Here is a 19,757-nt window from a genome sequence, read left to right on the forward strand (position 1 = left end):
ACTTCAGTTATAAAGATAGACTGGAGAAGCTGGGACTGTTTTCCTTGGAGTAGGCTGAGAGAAGATTTGATACGACGTATTCAAAATCATGAGGGGTCTGGATAGAGTAGATAGGGAGGAACTGTTCCCATTCGTGAAAGGATCAAGAACAAGAGGGCACAGATTTAAAGTAATTGGCAAAAGAAGCAAAAGCAACAGGAGGAAAAACTTCTTCACGTGGCTAGTGGTTAAGGTCTGGAATGTACTGCCTGAAACTGTGGCGGAGGCAGGTTAAATTGAGTCATTCAAAAGGGAATTACATTGTTATCTGAAAAAGAAGAGTGTGCAGGGTTACAAGAAGGCAAGGGAATTGCACTAAGTGAATTGTTCATTCAGGGAGCTGGTAGAAACATAATGAGCTGAATGGCCTCCTTCAGCGCTATAACAATTCTGTGTTTATTTGTGCTTGTACTTCAAAGACTGTCAGTTCCAGTTCTACAGGAAATAGACTTACTGGGGTGAATTTTGCATTTGAAAATCAGGCACACTACCCAAATCCAGCGTGATGACGTTGGGTCGTCAACCTGACATCCTCATGCCGGTCTATGAGAATATGGAAGAAGGGTGGGTGCTGAAATCACAGCTCGCCTGCTATTTTTAGAAACTAGTTAACAAACTATTAAGCTTGTTAACAACCCAATCATCCACAATTATATGTTGCTTGCCTGTTGGATTTTCAGGCGTAGGATCTAAAAAGGTTTGGGAGTATTTTACTGTAGCTGTGACAAGGCAGCACAAGGGGGCAGCAGACAACACCTGCTACCAGGGTTGAATGTACCAGCAGGTTCTGCTAGGGAAGGCGGCACTGTCTGTATGATCTTTAATAACATTTTAAAAATCTTTTTTTGTGCCTTCAAAATGAATAATAAAAATTGACTCTGAGAGCAAAGGGCCTTTATAATTCTAGCCATGACCGCAACATTACCCCTCTGTCTCATGACGTACCGGCCTGCAGTGCCGATTCTCCGAATCCTCACACTGAGATGCTATTCATATTACAATGTGAATGTAGCTGCAACAAAAATCCAACACTATATTATTTATTATGTTAATTCAAGTCACAAGAGTTTACTATGGTGTGGCATTTAAAAACAGGCATGAGAAACAGGGCCTGATGCTAACCGCAAGCTTGGAAGGGAGCAAGGGAAAGGGTTTGCGGCTGGAAAGCAAGCTTCCTATGCGGTTATAACTGGTTGGCTTCTTGCCGGGCAGCCACTAATTTGCTGCAACACGCTTTATTCGGCATATATAAAGGGCAGGACGAGAGTCGGTGTACTGCACAATTCCAGGTCGGTCTCCCACACCCCGCCAAAAAACATAAAATTCACCCCATAATTTCAGTCTTTGCGAAATATGCACTCTCATAGGAAGCAGCAAAGGTAAGAGTAAACTCAACTTTACAGTTCAAGAAATAGTCTCAAGCTTTTGTATAGTACCAACACACAACTCATTGCAGTATCTCAACTTCTTAAATTCCATCAAACCTTCAGGAATTCAAAAATTTTGCATGAATTGGTTGCTTGTCTTTGGAGAATATTGCACTGATAATGGTACATTATTATGTTTGTTTTGTCCACATGAAACTAAAATGTTTTACAAATGTTATGGAGACAAATGGAACACATATTTTTGGCACAAATGAAATAAATCAAGTAGTGCACCAACACTGGCTCAGTATTTCTCCACTTCAGATGGTAGACCATTTTCACAGAATCTCACAGTGCAGAAGAAGCCCTTCGGCCCATCGAGTCTGCACCAACACGTGAGAAACACCTGACCTACCTACCTAATCCCATTTACCAGCACCTGGCCCATAGCCTTGAATGTTATGAAGTGCCAAGTGCTCATCCAGGTACTTTTTAAAGGATGAGGGGCAACCCGCCTCCACCACTCTCCCAGGCAGTGCATTCCAGACCATCACCACCCTCTGGGTAAAAAGGTTTTTCCTCACATCCCCCCTAAACCTCCTGCCTCTCATCTTGAACTTATGTCCCCTCGTGACAGACCCTTCAACTAAGGGGAACAGCTGCTCCCTATCCACCCTGTCCTTGCCCCTCATAATCTTGTACACCTCAATCAGGTCACCCCTCAGTCTTCTCTGCTCCGACGAAAACAACTCAAGTCTATCCAACCTCTCTTCATAACTTAAATGTTTCATCCCAGGCAACATCCTGGTGAATCTCCTCTGCACCCCCTCCAGTGCAATCACATCCTTCCTATAATGTGGCAACCAGAACTGCACACAGTACTCCAGCTGTGGCCTCACCAAGGTTCTATACAACTCCAACATGATCTCCCTACTTTTGTAATCTATGCCTTGACTGATAAAGACAAGTGTCCCATATGCCTTTTTCACCACCCCACTAACATGCCCCTCCACCTTCAGAGACTCATGGACACACACGCCAAGGTCCCCTTGTTCCTCAGAACTTCCTAGTGCCATGCCGTTCAATGAATACTCCCTTGTCAAATTACTCCTTCCAAAGTGTATCACCTCACACTTTTCAGGTTTAAATTCCATCTGCCACTTATCTGCCCATTTGACCATCTCATCTATATTTCCCTGTAGCCCAAAACACTCAACCTCACTGTTAACCACCTGGCCAATCTTTGTGTCACCTGCAAACTTACTAATCTTAGCCCCCACATTGTCATCTATGTCGTTTATGTAAATGACAAATAACGGGGGACCCAGCACAGATCCCTGTGGTACTGGACACTGGCTTCCAGTCACTAAAGCATCCTTCTGTCATCACCCTCTGCCTCCTACATCTAAGCCAATTTTGAATCCACCTTATCAAATTACCCTGTATCTCATGTGCACTTACCTTCTTTATCAGTCTCCCATGTGGGACCTTGTCAAAGGCTTTGCTGAAATCCATACAAATTACATCAACAGCACTACCCTCATCTCACACACCTGGTCACCTCCTCAAAAAAGTCAATCAAATTTGTTAGGCATGACCTCCCTCTGACAAAGCCATGCTGACTATCCCTGATCAAACCTTACCTCTCCAAGTGGAGATAGATTCTCTCCTTCAGAATTTTCTCCAATAGTTTCTCTACCACTGACGTGAGACTCACTGGCCTGTAGTTCCCTGATTTATCTCTACAACCCTTCTTAAATAGCGGAACCACATTAGCTGTTCTCCAGTCCTCTGGTACCTCCCCCGTGGCCAGAGAGGAATTAAAAATTTGGATCAGAGCCCCTGCGATTTCCTCCTTTGCCTCCCTCAGCAGTCTGGGACACAAATCATCCAGACCTGGAGCTTTGTCCACTTTTAAGCCTGCCAACACCTCCAATACCTTGTCACTCCCTAAATCAATTTGCTCAAGAACCTCACAGTCTCTCTCCCCGAGTTCAATACCTTCATCCTCATTTTCTTGGGTGAAGACAAACGTGAAGTATTCATTCAACAATTTACCATTGTCGTCTGGCTCCACCCATAGATTGCCTCCTTGGTCCCTAATGGGCCCTACTCTTTCCCTGGTTATCCTCTTCCCATTGATATAGGATATCTTGGGATTTTCCCTGCTTTTACCAGCCAGAGCTTTCTCATATCCCCTCTTTGCTCTCCTAATTGCTTTCTTAAACTCCACCATGCACTTTCTGTACTCCACTACTGCCTCTGCTGATTTGCTTCCCTTGTTCTTGCTAAAAGCCTCTCTTTTCCTTCTCATCGTATCCTGAATATCTCTGGTCATCCATGGTTCTCTGGGCTTGTTACTCCTTCCTGTCACCCTAGAGGGAACATGTTGAGCCTGTACCATCCCCATTTCCTTTTTGAACGCCCCCTCCATTGCTCCTCTGTAGCTGTTCCCAGTCTACCTTGGCCAGATCCTGCCTTATTTTACTAAAATCTGCTCTCCCACAATCCAAAACATTTTTTTGCAACTTGTCTATTTCTTTGTCCATAACAAGCTTAAATTGTACCATGTTGTGGTCGCTATCACTAAAATGCTCCCCCACCTCAGCCACCTGTCCAGCTTCATTCCCCAGAATTAGGTCCAGCACTGCGCTGTCCCTTGTTGGACCCTCTACATATTGACTTATTTTCTGTAAGTCTATAACATTATTCAACAATGCTTACGTCACTAATTAAACAATGACACTGAACTTACCATAACATTTTGTGCAGACTAGATCAAGAATTTGTCTAAATTTATTTATCATAGGTGGCAAAGGTTTCAAATCGATCTTTTTGAAATCCTCTGGGCAATCGTTCTTTGAATGTCCATCTCTTTTGCAGATGCTGCACACAATTGTTGGGGGCTGAAGATGACAGGAAACATTAAATTAAAATACTCGAAGAATAGTTATTACCATTTTAAAACTAGTGTAATACTTATACATCAAAATAAATGGAGCATCAATATTATCTGTCACCAAGTGATGATACTTCTAAATGTTGAATTGCTGATGTCAACTTTGCTGCTGTACCCTGGTATCTCCCCACAAGGATGGAGACAAAAGTGAGAAAGAGTTATCTCCAGCCTGCTTGCTGCCAAATCATAGAATGCATCTCCTCCAACCCAATGCTACCAGAGCCTTCCAGAGCACTTTAATGGTATAACTTTTAAATGCCGACACAGTGCACCTACGTTAGGCATTAATCATCAGTCTTTTGTGAAAACTCTGCAAATTACATTTATTACATGGGGCAGAATTTTGCTGTCGATAAGCAGGGGGCGGGGCCCGCTCACCGACACGTAAAATGATGCGGGATGACGTGGGGCGGAACCCCCGATGTCATCCAGCCCCACTTAAATTTTCAGGAAGGTGGGGGCGCAGTAAAATCAGCCAATTGAGGCCATTGACAGGATCAGTTAAACAATTAAAGGACCAGCGACGGGATGAGGTTGCATGCAGGGTTTTAAAAGTTTTAATTAAGTTTTTCTATAAATTATGAACATGTCCCATCTCATTTGACATTGTCACGAGGGGGACATGTTAAGGGATTTTTTTTTTCTATTTTTAATATTTCTCAAAGTGGAAGCGATCTCCCTGAGGCTGCACTAAGCCGCATAGCGCTTCCTGCCGGACATCATGCTGGGAGGGCCTTAATTGGCCCGCCCACGTAAAATGGCAGTGCGGCCCGCTTCTCCGGCAGGGATCGGCTCCCCGCCCCTGGAGATTGGGTTGGGCCTCCCGCCCGACAGGCAGAAAATTCTGTCCATGGAATTTGCAGATAATTTGTTTTAGCCCAATGTGCTCAAATTATTACAAGCATTTATGGCATAACATCTTTGTATTAGTTTTAGATTGTGATATTTCTATATAAAATTTCCTGCCTTTAGTTTATAACCCTAACGTATGAGATAATGTATTTCTGTCAGCCTTACAAGGAGTTCAAAATGTTCATATTTTAAATGATTGGGCGAAATAACTAATTTCAAGTTAACCATGCTGATTTGCGCAAATATAGGTAATTTGGAAAAACTAATTATCATAAATCACCAATAATCAAAACCAGTTATTCTTCCCACAGTTGAGAGACATCCAGCAACTGCTGAAAAATGAATATTTTCTGATTTCTTCAGAGGTCATGTTGATTCCTCAACCAACTGGATAAATACCCTAAGTAACAATTTTAAACATAAAATATGAAATTGAAATAATTCACAAAAACTAGCTAAATTTTACCCATAAAATTGCTTAGTTTTCATTGGCAGTCCATTATGTTTGCCTTCCCTAGGGGCTGAGCTTTTCAGCTCCTTACTGCAATTTGCATTTTTCCCCGGGGTCTCCTTCCTGTGCACCTCTCTGCATCCCACAAATTCTAACTCAACTAATGACAACTTCAATCTAGCAACACCGAAAATAAAGAATATACCAATCTTTAGATGTTTTAGGTGCTGACAATCCTCCCAAGATTTTTTTTGCTTTCTATTTTTTCCCTTGCTAAGTGACACTGATTTTTCTTCTTTTTCCTTCTGAGATTTGCTGTGATGAATTTTGCAATTCAGGACCATAGCTCAAAATCCTACTGCTCTATTCTTGGCCAGTGCAATCACACTGTGCTAACCACATGCGTGTTTCCTATTACAAACGAAATTCCCTCTCCCTGCTTTCATGGAGCTCCCTGACCCCAACATCTGCTACGTTATCATGGTTCTAAAATCCCCCTCAAGTGCTCACAGATGCAAACTATCTCTTGCTGCCTTATTCCAGCGGTCCTAAAGTACTACTCAGAAATCACAGACTACTCTATCTTCCCTCCCTGGAGTGCTTCTGGTATTCAGCTGCTCTGGACTTCACTTCCCCCAATTATTCCTAGACCTACTTCCAAATAATCGCCAAGTTTTAGAACAAAGTATAACTTTTCAAGCATTTTTTACCACAAGCATAACTGCGTAACAGTGGAAGTTCTCATCAATGGAAGGTTTCTCATTGACTGAAGTCTGTGGGACCTCAGTACCATAACCTTTGGAAAAGTTTGGAATTATTGACAACATTTCTGGATTTTGTGTTATTCCGCAAATGTGCAACTCCAGAAGTTGCTGTCAGTGGAGTAACAGCAGCAATTGCTGATAGTTTCACTGTCATTACCACCGCAAAATCCAGGCTGGTACTCTTAAATAAGCCCACTGTAGGGTCGTTTCCTAGAACATTCCCTGAACTTAGAGGAGTGACACATTTCTGCTTCTAGATACAAGGAAGAACTCTATTCTTTCTTAAAGTTTGCACTATAATACATAACACAGTACATGGAAATGCAGAGGATAACTTGCCTTTCCATTTGTTAGAATGCTTTTCTCAAAGACATAATGTAGTTCCCCTGTTTCTGATGCATTTCCAGTGTCATCAATAACAGCGCAGCTAGGAGCTTCAGTTTCTGTTGTGCAAGTTTGTGAGGTAGTTGAAACACAACTGGCAGTGCAATTTGTTCCTTCTGAGCAATGTGCTCCTAGTTTGCAACTATCTTTATGTCTATGCAACTGCAAACTGGCTGGTAGCATCACATTTTCCATGGACCCATGTCCTAACTGTTCCAGACCTGCCTGCTTTGAACAACTCTCTGAAGGATCAGCCACCTTCAATGTTCTAGTGAATTGTTCAGCTGAATCACAACTGAGTAATCTTTCACTTGGATCTCTTGTACAGTTGTCAATCTCTGGTTTCTCCAGGTCACATTTTTTAAAATTCACTGCAATTCCACTGTTGGAAGATGAAACACCCTTCAATTCCAAATGCTCAAAATCCTTTTTAACATTTGCAGCAGATTCAACACTTGTGTTAGTAAATGCTTGTGTTCCACAGTCACTAGTTCCATTTGTCATTTCTCCATCGGTGGAAGGTTCTTTAACATGTCTCCCTACTGCAGTTCCCTTCTGTGGCAGACAACAGTTCCCTGAACGTTCTTCAGATTTTGCAGGCTTTTTATTGTTGACTTTCCCTTTTTTTCTAGCATCTGGTTTTAACTTGATCCCATCTTTCATTTGAGGAGATGCAAAATATTTATATGCAGTCCTAAAGCGTTCCAGGATATACTCAAACACCATCTGGCTGTTCAAACTCCGAGCAATATTTCTCTTTAGTGCAAAGGGGTCTATTTAAAAAAACATTAACACAGCAATTATATTACAAAACATTTTTCCTTATACATCAAGTGTACTTGAAAAATACTTTCAATGGTATTTATAACAGAACTCTCAGAAATCTTAAGTTATTACTGCAAGGCCATCAACATGACCTAGTTTGGAGATGATCTAGAACATGGGCTGGCAATCTGCTGATCCGAAGATGCAGGTTCATTAAGGACTCGTGCAGCTCCTGACTTGATCAATGGAACACGTTTTGCAACCTGTCCGGACATTAAACAACTCTCCAAAGAAATCCAACAACAGAAATTGCATTCAAAGATTTTTTTCTCAATTCCTACTTTTGGCATCCATCTTCTAATTTAGGCAAATATAAACATGCTCATCTCCCATCTCTGTCTTGTTTGTCATTATGATTGGCATTTGAGTAACAGATTGTGGTTTTTAAGATATTGCTGATCATGACTAAATTTTAAAAATGGTTTTCTTATAATTAACGTTGCCGACCCCTGGTCTAGGATATCTTCCAAAGTTTTGAAACATGTTTAAATTATTCAACTTCTGTGTATTATGTTTTATTCTGGAGATATGTGAAGTGTAAAGAATTTAATTCTAAGATCTCAGTGCATTTCAAAGGGAAGACAAAAATAAAGCTATTCTTCACCTCTACCATCTAACACAAAATTTGCACAGCAGTAGCCATCTCTTCCATTATTTTCATGTTAGGAATTACATTGAGAAAACAACCTGAAACATACAGGCTGGGAGAATTAAAATAAACGGGATGGAGGAAAATACAAATAAAAAGGTTTACAGTAACATTTGAATTAATGATTTCCTTTGCAGAGCAGTTATCACTTAAGAATAAATAGTCTTCTTACCGGGAAGGGCAGGCTTTAATTCCAGGTTAAACACACAGTAGACAAAATTTGTTTTGAGAGCTAGCACAAAACAGGCGATAGTGTATCGGCAGCCTGTTTTATATTCTGTCCAAAGTTCTCTTCAGTGAAAGTCAGTAGAGAAGAAAATCGGACGGCGTATAAAACGGGCTGTCGATTCTCTATTTCCATTGCACTATCTCACAAAATGAATTTCACCTCCAAACCTCCTCTTTGTCTCTCACTGTGCCTCTATGAAAGGGGTCAAGTCAGACACAAATCACTACCTAATGTAAGTTCAGCACGCAAAAATGTCCCGGAAGCCTAAAGGCAATTCAGTGCTTCCCTATGAAATACAAATGCCTCAGCAGTGCAGCAAATTACATTTAGGCACATTGATATTGTAAATAACAGGGTCTCTGTAATAATGACATTTCATCTTCAGAAAACTGGCACAAAAACTGTGTGTACCGATGATACATGAGAACATAAGAAACAGCAGGAGTAGACTATTAGGTCCTTTGAGGCTGCTCCGACATTCAATAAGATCACGACTGTTCTACCTCAACCCCACCTTCCTGCACTAGCCCCATATCCCTTATTTCACTTATTACCCAAAAATCTATTGACCTTGGCCTGTGCAGTTATCACCCCAGTCACATAAGCAAATTTTACTAACAAGGCTCTTCCTAGAAGTAGTAAGAGAGAAATACATTTTGAAAACACATTTCAAGGGTGTTATTTTAATTATTAACTTTAACCTATCATTAACTCATAAAATGCTGCAGTCACCTTCTGGCTGGGTTTGGCAATAGGCCACATACCTGGAGTGAGGCTTGAACCTACAAACTTCTGACTCAAGAGATGGGAGGGTTGCCACTGAACCAAACTGGTATTTGTACTAAGAGAACTGAAAATAGCATAAGAGGGTCCATTCGCTGATGCTGACAGCTTGAACTTAATTAGTACCCTTCAAAACCTCAGCTCATTTCCTCCCTCAAAAGATTTTGTACGATCTTATCATTTTGGAGGTTGCAATTTGTCATTCACTTCATCAGAAAATTAAGCTTTAAGTGATTGATGAGCATTCCATGTATTATACATATTAGATGTCATTTTAGGTATATGTTCACCTCACCCTCAATGGCTATTCTCCTTTTCGGCCAATTTTTATGCTCTCTTGATACAAGATCTTTTACCCGTATACAGATGACGTATTCTTCCAATGCAAACTCCAGAGTGTAAAATTTCAGTAATTCTAGCCAGAGGTGTCCAAGAGAAACTTGATGCTTTGAACCAAACTTCAATGCAGCCTAAGAAGAAAATGAGAAAGTGCGATAAATGATTTATAAAAAGTCTCTTCAGGTCTTTGTGTGAGTTAACAATCAATTTAAATTTTCAGTACTAGGAAGAAATCAGAGTTGTGTCAACATAACAATTTAAACTAATCTCACTGCAAAAAGAAAGTTACCTCCAAATTAGGCCCTACAGTGGCCAAATCTCAGCAGAAACTGCACAATAAGAAAATTGAGAATTAAAAATATATGTTTTTAAACAGGTTCAGCTGTGAGTCAATCTACAATAGAGATAATTAGAAAGTTAACTTAAGTAATTACTGGTTTGTGATACTGTGCTATCTACACATAGAGATGTAAAAATCTAAAGCCATATATTCTAGCTATGCTCACTGTTTGCACTTCTGCTAGTTGGATTTATTGCTGACTTATTTTTGTCATTCTGGTCAACTTCTCACTTTAAAAGTTTCTCAGGTAGAAGAGTAGGGTGTGGGTTTATACACAGTTACCACCCAGCAATACAGTGCTTAAATCTATACAGAGTTTCAATGATGCAGATTATTATTGTTACACTTTCCTCCTCAGAGACAAAGCAGTCTCTGTTGTCCAGTTAACAACCTTCAATAAATTTCCTAATGTGGGGATAAAAATGTGAATATTATTGAGAGATGAAATTGCAATTTTAACTATTTGGTCTGGAAGTTCAACCCTTTAATCGAGGGATATTTTTTACCAATTCAATATGCCCCGCTCATATGCAGTTCATGGTTAATACTATAATAAAGTAAGATTGAGATAATTTTGCGCTAAATTCTAATACTTACACTACTCAACAATAACAGAAACCTTAGTAAAAACACAGAATAGTACACAAATTATAAGTGTGTCTTTAAAAAAAAGGATATACTGCACTTACTTTGCCTTGTTTTTCCTTCAATGAACTACTTTGGTTGTTAGGTTCAGTGATTTCTGTTTTTTTATTTGAAGATTTTCTGTGATCTGCTTTATTTGAGCTTTTGCCATCTCCATTGCTTGTATTTTTTGTTTCTCCAGAGTTTGCTGGTCTGTGCTCCCACAATATATATTCATCATTCAGTATTCCTTTCAGGTGATACTCATCGATTCTTTTCAAGTCAAAACCTTCAATCTAAGATTTCAAAAAAGTGACAAATAAACTTTCCTCACCAACTCAAAATTAAAACTGGGGGAACAGTTTATGGTACACATTTTAAAAAAGGCTTTCGGGTAGAAATACATCTTGGTCGGTGGCGCAAAAAGGGGAGGAGCAGCTAATCCAATACCACCCGTTTTGCACCAATGCCTGATACTAATTTCCACACCACTTTGTCTTAGTTACACAATAGGGGGAGACAGTGCCATTGAGGTAATGTTGCTGAACTAGTACACCAGAGAACAAGACTAATGCTCTGGGGAATTTAAATTCAAATACTAGAATCTGGAATTGAAAGTCACCAACAGTGATGGTGACCATGAAACTATAAACAATTGTTATAAAAACCCATCTGGTTCACTAATGTCTTTTAAGGAAGAAATCTGCCATCATTACCTAGTCTGGCCTACAAGTGACTCCAGATCCACAGTAATGTGGTTCATTCTTAACTGCCCTCTGAAATGGCACTCAGTCCAAAGGCAATATGGGATGGGCAACAAATGCTGGCCTTGCCAGTGATGCCCACATCCCATGAAAAAAAAATGCAGCAATATGTGCTGCTGTAACCTAGGAAAGTGTTGGTTATGTGATTTGATATTTCTAATGCTTTTCATAAAAAACTAAAGAGTTAGACATGAATCAAAGGAAAACAGAATAAGAGCTCCTTTTAGAAAAGTATAATGATCCTCACCCATGAGCCCAAGTAAGCTGGCAAGAGAGGTTCATGTCTTTGTTGAAGAAAGAAGATTACCATCAATGTAAATGAATAAGAGGGAATGCCACCTTCTGCTTGACAGTCTATGTGGCACACCTAAAATAAAAAAGGATTTGAAGGATGTTAAATAGGTTATTGTAGATACAGCTTATTACAGTCTAATCTTTTCTAAAAATTAAACAGTGAAGATTTGTTCCATCACCTAACGACTGTTGATGGGGCAATATGAAAATTAGTAAACAATTTTATACAACACTTTAAAATATGTTTCGAGATGCAAGGAAAAATGGAAGTCAAGCCAAAGGAGAAATGTTTGTGAGGAATGGCCGAAAGCAAAGTCAAAGGGATATATTTTAAGCAGGGTCAAAAAGAAATGGAGGAAAGTGGAGACACAGAGGAATTTAGGAAGATAATTTGACAGCATGGGGCCTATGCAATTGAAAGCAGGCTCACCAATGCTGAGATAAAGAAAGGAGGCTGTGGAAGAAACCAGTACAGCAGAGGAGTGGTGAGTTTGGGGAAAGTTATAAACTGGAGGAAGTTACAAAAATAGGCAGCAATGAGGCCAAAGAGAGATTTAAAGAAAATGGCGAGAATTTTAAATTTGAAGTGTTGTAGGACTGGAACTTAATGTAGATCAGTAAATATAGATGGGCTAGTGAGAATTGGTGCAGTTTTGGCTGAGAGAAATAGAGCTTTGCATGAACTGAAGATTATGTTGTGTGGACAGAGAATCTAACGAGGAGAGATATTGAGTACTCAAGTCTGGAGAAAACAAAGCTATGAATGAAGGTTCTACAGCAAATGATGGTTTTTATGATGTACAGGATACAGGGATGGAAAATCAGTTCAGAACCAAACAGGACAATGAGGGTGCAAAGCTTTGGTTCAGCCTGAGGCAGCAAACAGGGAAAGGGATTGAGTCAATAACAGGGGTATGGAGTTCGTGCCTGGACTTTTGCTCTTTCCAATGACTAGCTAGAAAAAAACTATAGCACATCTAAGACTGAATATTAGACAAGCAGGCAGATAGTTCAGAATCAGTGGAGGGCCTGAACAGATTGTGGAGAGGAGTCATCAATGTATACATGGAAATTGAACCAGTGTCTTTGGATAATACTGCCAAGGGGCAGTTTGCAGATGAAGTGGTCGATAGAACCAAAGATGGATGTTTGGGAGGCTCCTGAGGTGACAACATGAAGGTGAGAAGAGAAGCCACTACTAGAGGAGCTGCAGCTCTTGATAAGCAATTCACTATTTCAGAAGAACACAGAATTAATTAAATAGTTTTTTAGAAAATAAGAATCAAAGGCACGAAACTGTTAGCATTCGCCATCATTACTTCTCTGAAACTTACAGCAACATCTGGAGTCTGCACATGCACAATTAGATGTGGGAATCCAGAAATTGCTGTCAGTGATTCTACATTTCCTCAGAGTGCACTGTTGATAGGCCCCAGAATGCAGTCAAGTAAAAATCATTGCCGGGCAAAAAATTATCCTTTTATGCTATTCGTCTCGCTGTAAAGCCCTTACTAAAATTAGTCCTTGTTGAATGAAGTGTAACTAAGTTTTTAAAATTCCTAATTTCTGCTGAACTGCCTCATTGGTCCTGAAAAACTAATTTCATATCTGTGGAATATCAAATTTCTCCATTAAAAGTCAGTATATTTTACGTCCTGAGAGAATAATTCATTTTAATTGACTGCTTACCCTGCTTGATGACATCATTGCAGTTGGGCACCTGAGCATCCCCTTGACGATGCCAGATTCAAAATAATGTTAGGAAAGGGGAAATCCAGGCCACAGAGATTGCTAGCTCTTTGTGGGCAGCTTTCTTTGGGCTCAGTGCCAACTGCTATTGCATCATGGCTGACTGCGAAATATGGGCCAACAGCATTTCATTATTGCTGAAGAGGCAACTGTTGTGCATGGTGTGGTACTGAACCATACATTTCAATAGTCCTCTGCCAAAGCAACCCTCCTACAGTACTGCAATGAAAATGCAATCTAAATTATGTCCCTAAGTCCGAGAGTAGGGCTTAAACCCATAGCTATCAGACTCAAAGACAGGAATGCTACCAATGAGTCACTCTCCTATTTGTCTGAAGTGCACTAGTAATTTTTGGTTTCAGTTTATTACTATGCTTTCTTCCTCTCATTTCCAAGTGAGAGAAAACAGCACCTATATCACAAACGACTGAAGGCAGCAATCATCCAAATTTTTGTGAGAATTCTCCATTGCAGAATTTTTTTTAAGGAACATATTCCAGAATGAATATTCCAGCTATTTGGCTGAACAATACACCCCTCTAACTAATAATTAATAAAAGTACTTCAATCATTGAAACTGGAATAATATTTAGTATACAACTGTGAATAACTTTTTGAACATTAATTCCAAATGTTAGAAGAATGGCTCAGTGTTTACCACCATCGTGATTAAGGTGAAAACATTTGATTCAGAAGGAAAATGCTCACCCTTGCCCAGCACCGAAATGCTAAAACCAGCGGGATCAGTCGAGGCTCCAATTTGGCCAGAGCTGCCAGTAGGTTAGTAGTAAGGCAGGCCACATCGTTCCCTGCACTGACTTTACAAATCAGATCACTGCAAGGGAAGAGAATACGAACATTCTGAAAACATCTTCTACAGAATATTGCATTTAAAAGAATAAATTGATTTTTTTTGCATGGTCCAGTAGCTATAATCCAATTGTTGGGTTTTTGACCAGCAGCACAAGTTTGAATCTCCGTTTCGGATGCAATCATTCCTCCATAGGATAGGTCATACGAACATGCGAATTAGGAGCAGGAGTTGGCCATTCGGCCCCTCGAGCCTGCTCCACCATTTGATAAGATCATGACTATTCTGACTGTAGCTTCTGTAGTTTAAGGGTATCTGGCATAGCAAGGGTTAATGTGAGACTGTGTTAGATTGATTCTTGATAGACGAGGGAGTCAAAAGGTATACGGGGAGGACAGGAAAGTAGAGTTGAAGCTGTTGTATGTTCTGATCAGAAGGCCTCACAAAGAGGTTCTGAACTTTATATGGTTGAACATCAAGTGTTGATTGATAACACATAACTATGTACATAAATATAGGGTATAGCCCAAGCTATGAGTTAACTCCATGCTTGCTTCGATAGAAGTCTCTGTCCAGTCCACAACTGACTCTAGTCTCAGGCCATGTGTCTCTTTACATCGCATTGGGCAGTACTGTTTTAATATTTATCTATTTTTTGACTTTTCTTATCTGTCAGTAGTGAGACAGCACTTTGCCTCAGGGAGCAGTGCGTTCTTTCGCACGCATGCGTGAAAGAGTGCACTTTGACAGATGGGGAATCCCTCCACCCCTCGCACAGGAAGCTTCCTGTCTGGCAGGCCGCTGGGCGGGTCTTAATTGGCTCGCCCACTCAAAATGGCGGCGCGCCCTGTTTTGGTGGCGGGGGTCGGCTGTACGCCCACCGCTGAGCCGGTGGGGCCCACCCACCATCTGAGGGCAAAGTTCTGCCCTCTGCTCCACCACCTTTTCAAGAAGAGAGTTCCAAAGGCTCATGACAAGCTGAGAGAAAAAACTTCGCTCATCTCCGTTTTAAATGGGCAACCCCTTCTTTTTAAACAGTGATCCCTAGTTCTAGATTCTCCCACAAGAGGAAATATCCTCCCCACATCCACCCTGTCAAGAACCCTCAGAATCTTATATGCTTCAACTGAGTCACTTCTTACTCTTTTAAACTCCAGCAGATACAAGCCTAGTCTGTCCAACCTTTCCTCAAAAGACAGCCCACCCATTCCGGTATTAGTCTGGTAAACCTTCTTTGAACTGCTTCCAAAGCATTTACGTTCTTTTTTAAATAAAGTGACCAATTCTGTACACTGTACTCCAGATGTGGTCGCATTGGTGCTCTGTATAGCTGAAGCATAACCTCTCTACTTTTGTATTCAATTCCCTTTGCAATAAATAATAACCTTTGATAATTACTCACTGTAACTGCATGCTAGCCTTTTGTGCGTCATGCACTAAGACACCCAGTTCACGTTGCATCTCAGAGCTATGCAATCTCTCACGATTTAGTTAATATGCTTCGTTTTTATTCTTCTTGCCAAAATGGAGAATTTTCACATTTTCCCACATTATATTCCATTTGCTAGATCTTTGCCCACTCACTTAACCTATCTATATTTTTTGTAGCCTCTTTATGGCCTCTTCACAACGCACTTTCCTACTTATCTTTGTGCCATCAGCAAATTTGGCAACCATCCCTTCGTCCAAGTCATTTATATAAATTGTGAACAGTTGAGGTCCCAGCACTGATCCCTGTGGCACACCACTCATTACATTTTGCTAACCTGAAAAAGACCCATTTATTTGTTTCTCTCTGCTTCTTGTTAGCCAGCCAATCTTCTATCCATGCCAATATGTTACCCCAATACTACGAGTTTTTATTTTCCGCAATAACCTTTGATGTGACTCTTTATCAAATGCCTTCTGTTGGAAATCTAAGTACAGTACATCCACCAGTTCCCCTTTATCCACAACTTATTGGAGTTGTTTAATCATGATTTCCCTTTCACAAAACCTAACATAAAAAGCAATGTACTCCCCCCCCACCACCCCCATCACCTCAACCATCTGCAGGGTGCATCAGAGTACCTACATGAAAGTCAACTTGCATTTTTAATATTGGTCAATGCCTTTCAGAGAAAGGTGAGAGGCAGTCTACATGATTATAATTAAATCAACAACTTCATGTTAAAAAGCATGTTTTTGCAAATTATATATCCACTGCACAAAGGGAATACAACATGTATAATTATGTGATACAGAAAATATCTTAGAAATTTAAGAATTCTGAAAGCTGGAAGTCTGCGATGAAAACAAGCAAAAATGCTGTAGATGAACAATGGGTTTGTCAGGAGCCAAAACAGAAAAGTAATTGCTCAGATGGAAACTTTTCATTTGACTGGACCTTCAAAGATGGTCTGTACAAGTCATTCTGAACTCTCAAGATATTAGGTCATCCCCAAGAGTCAGGCATAAACCAGATGCTTTTTAATTCATTCATGGGAATTGGGTGTCGTTGGCTAGGCTAGCATTTATTCCCCATCCCTAATTGCCCTTAAGGTGGTGGTGGTGAGCAGCCTTCTTGAACTCCTGCAGTCCCTGTGGTGGAGGTACACTCATTGTGCTGTTAGGGAGGGAGTTCCAGGATTTTGACCCAGAAACAATGAAGGAACTTCCAGGTGGTGGTGGTGTTCCCATGTGTCTGCTGCCCTTGTCCTTCTAGATGACAGTGATCGTGGGCTTGGAAGGGGCTGTCTAAGGAGCCTTGGTGAGTTCCTGTAGTCCATCTTATAGATGGTACAAACTGCAGTCACAGGGCGTCAGTGGTAGGGGGAGTGAATGTTTGTGGATGGGGTGCCAATCAAGCAGGCTGCTTTGTCTTGGATGGTGTCAAACTTCTTGGAACTGCACTCATCCAGGCAAGTGGAGAGTATTCCATCACACTTCTGACTTGTGCCTTGTCGATGGTGGACAGGCTTTGGGGAGACCATAAGATGTAGGTGCAGAAGTAGGCCATTTGGCCCATCGAACCTGCTCCACCATTCAATGAGATCATGGCTGATCTGATTATCCTCAACTCCACTTTCCTGCCTTTTCCCCATAACCCTCAATTCCCTTACTGATTAAAAATCTGTCTATCTCTGCCTTGAATAAGTTAACAACCCAGCCTCTATAGCCCTCTGCGGTAAAGAATTCCACAGATTAACTGCCCTCTGAGAAGAAATTCTTCCTAATCTCTGTTTTAAATGGGCGACCCCTTACTCTGAGATTGACCTTGTCAAGCCCCCTAAGAATCTTATATGTTTCAATAAGGTTGCCTCTCATTCTTCTAAACTCCAATAAGTGCAGGCCCAACCTACTCAACCTATCCTCATAAGAAAATCCCTCCAGAATGGAATCAACCTGGTGAACCTTTTATAGACTTTCTCCATTGCCAGTATATCTTTCCTTAGGTAAGGGAACCAAAACTGTTCACAGCATTCTGGATGTGGTCTAACTAGTAGCTTGTATAGTTTTAGGAAGACTTCCCTATTCTTATACTCCGTTCCCTTTGAAATAAAGGCCAACATTCCATTTGCCTTCCCTATTACCTGTTGAACTTGTATGTTAGCTTTTTGGGATTCATGCACATGGACTCCCAAATCTCTCTCTGCTGCAGCCTTCTGCAGTCTTTCTCCATTTACATAATATTCAGCTCCTCTAATCTTCCTGCCAAAGTGCATAACCTCACATTTTCCCACATTATATTCCAGCTGCCACTTTTTTGGGAGTCAGGAGGTGAGTTACACGCCACAGGATTCCTAGCCTCTGACCTGCTCTTGTAGCTACAGTATTTTTTATCATGCTGTTTTTCATTTTGTATTTTCTATACATTCTAAATCATTTGTAAGCAACTTCCATGAACATTCAGAAAGGAATAAAATAAATGTTTCACTATAATTGTGGCTTTCACAAACCTTTTTATATCCCTGCAGTAAATAATTGGAACTTTGGCATGGAAATCAGACTCAACATCTGAATATAAAGCTGGAAGGTAAAATTTTAAATACATTAAGGACACAGGTAGGAAGAAAGTGTACACGATTTAAAGAATTACTTATAAATAATGGATCTTATATTCCTCCAATTTCAAAGCTGATAGAGTACAAGAAGTTTAAAATAAAGCATAATGGTTGCAAGATCTAAATGTTAAATAATTCTATTAAAAAAACTGCAGGCAATTCTGGAACAGAGGCAATGCTACACAGAAAAGGATAAGGTTCCAGCTAAAAGTGAAAACACTGCAGATGCTGGAAATCTGAAACAAAAACAAAAACAAAAATAGCTGGAAAAACTCAGCAGGTCTGACAGCATCTGCGGAGAGGAACACAGTTGATATTTCGAGTCTGTATGACTTTTCATCAGAACTAAGGAAATAGAGAAATGAGGTGAAATATAAGCTGGTGGGACGTCGGGGGGGACACACGACACACACAGGTGGAGCTAGGTAGAGGGCCAGTGATAGGTGGAGGCAGGGAGGAAGTTGCCAAAGATGTTGCAGACAAAAGGGTGTTGACGGTAGTGATATTATCCACTTCTTCCAACAATTTATAATTCTTTAAATGTATTTTTCTTTTCCCACCTATTTTTAAATTGATTTCGATCTATTGTTTTATCTCCACCTTTTGGCCCATTTCCCTTCCCCCCCCCACCCACCCCCACTAGGGCCATGTGTCACTTGCTTGTCCTGCTTTCTACCCTCAATGTCCCCATTAGCACATCCCTTAGATAATATCACCACCATCAACACCCCTTTGTCCTTTTGTCTATGACATCTTTGGCAACCTCCTCTTTGCCTCCACCTATCACTGGCCCTCTATCTAGCGCGCGTGCACGCATGCACGCGCACACACACAGAAGAGTCACACGGATTTGAAACGTGAACTGTGTTCCTCTCCGCAGATGCTGGCAGACCTGCTGAGTTTTTCCAGCTATTTTTGTTTTTGTAAAGGAAAAGGTTCATCTAGTTTGTCTTTTTAAATTAGTTTGTGGGAAGGCCAGCATTTATTGCCCATCCTAATTGTTCTTGAGAGGGTGGTGGTCAGCCACTTACTTGTGGTGTAGATACACACACGGTGCTGTTAGGCAGGGAGTTCCTCTCAGGCATACTATACTTACGTTAGGCTATGTCTCAAATTACTCAAATACTGTAACCAAAAATGTTATTTTCAGAAAGAAAATCAATCTAATTTGTATTTTAATAAATCAATACTGCTAACTACTCACCAACTGCCTCCATCATCTCCCCAGAGAGCCTGTCACCTAAATCAACCAATTGTTCAATGGAATATTATTTCCACAGGTTAGTTTTCAATTTACCTCTTCTCAAGCACAGGCTGTACCCACTAGGCCTGTTCTGGACAAGGTGCAATTGCTTGTTAATAATATATATTATTTATTCCCTTTAGACTCATAAAAACTGCAATCATTTCACCTCTCGACTTCTGCTTTTTGAGTGAGAACATGCCCATTTAGTTCAATGATCACTACAATCTTAATGTATGTGATGTACA

At 40.5% G+C, this 19,757-nt stretch overlaps 1 protein-coding gene across 4 annotated transcripts in view; it reads right to left on the minus strand.

Annotated features, from left to right (window-relative positions):
• The window catches only part of tut4 (terminal uridylyl transferase 4), a 91,931-nt gene that overhangs the window by 43,934 nt on the left and 28,240 nt on the right, over nucleotides 1–19,757 (minus strand). For all 4 annotated transcript variants that reach the window (XM_041208170.1, XM_041208168.1, XM_041208169.1 and 1 more), the window contains 7 exons: nucleotides 18,162–18,231; nucleotides 14,121–14,247; nucleotides 11,617–11,736; nucleotides 10,671–10,901; nucleotides 9,598–9,772; nucleotides 6,772–7,589; nucleotides 4,162–4,312 (listed from right to left, as the gene is read on the minus strand). In XM_041208170.1, the coding sequence (XP_041064104.1) occupies nucleotides 4,162–4,312; nucleotides 6,772–7,589; nucleotides 9,598–9,772; nucleotides 10,671–10,901; nucleotides 11,617–11,736; nucleotides 14,121–14,247; nucleotides 18,162–18,231 (1,692 nt within the window). The remainder of the gene's footprint in view (nucleotides 1–4,161; nucleotides 4,313–6,771; nucleotides 7,590–9,597; nucleotides 9,773–10,670; nucleotides 10,902–11,616; nucleotides 11,737–14,120; nucleotides 14,248–18,161; nucleotides 18,232–19,757) is intronic.

The sequence above is a fragment of the Carcharodon carcharias genome, chromosome 16 (genome assembly GCF_017639515.1).
Source record: "Carcharodon carcharias isolate sCarCar2 chromosome 16, sCarCar2.pri, whole genome shotgun sequence".
Taxonomy (NCBI): Eukaryota; Metazoa; Chordata; class Chondrichthyes; order Lamniformes; family Lamnidae; genus Carcharodon; species Carcharodon carcharias.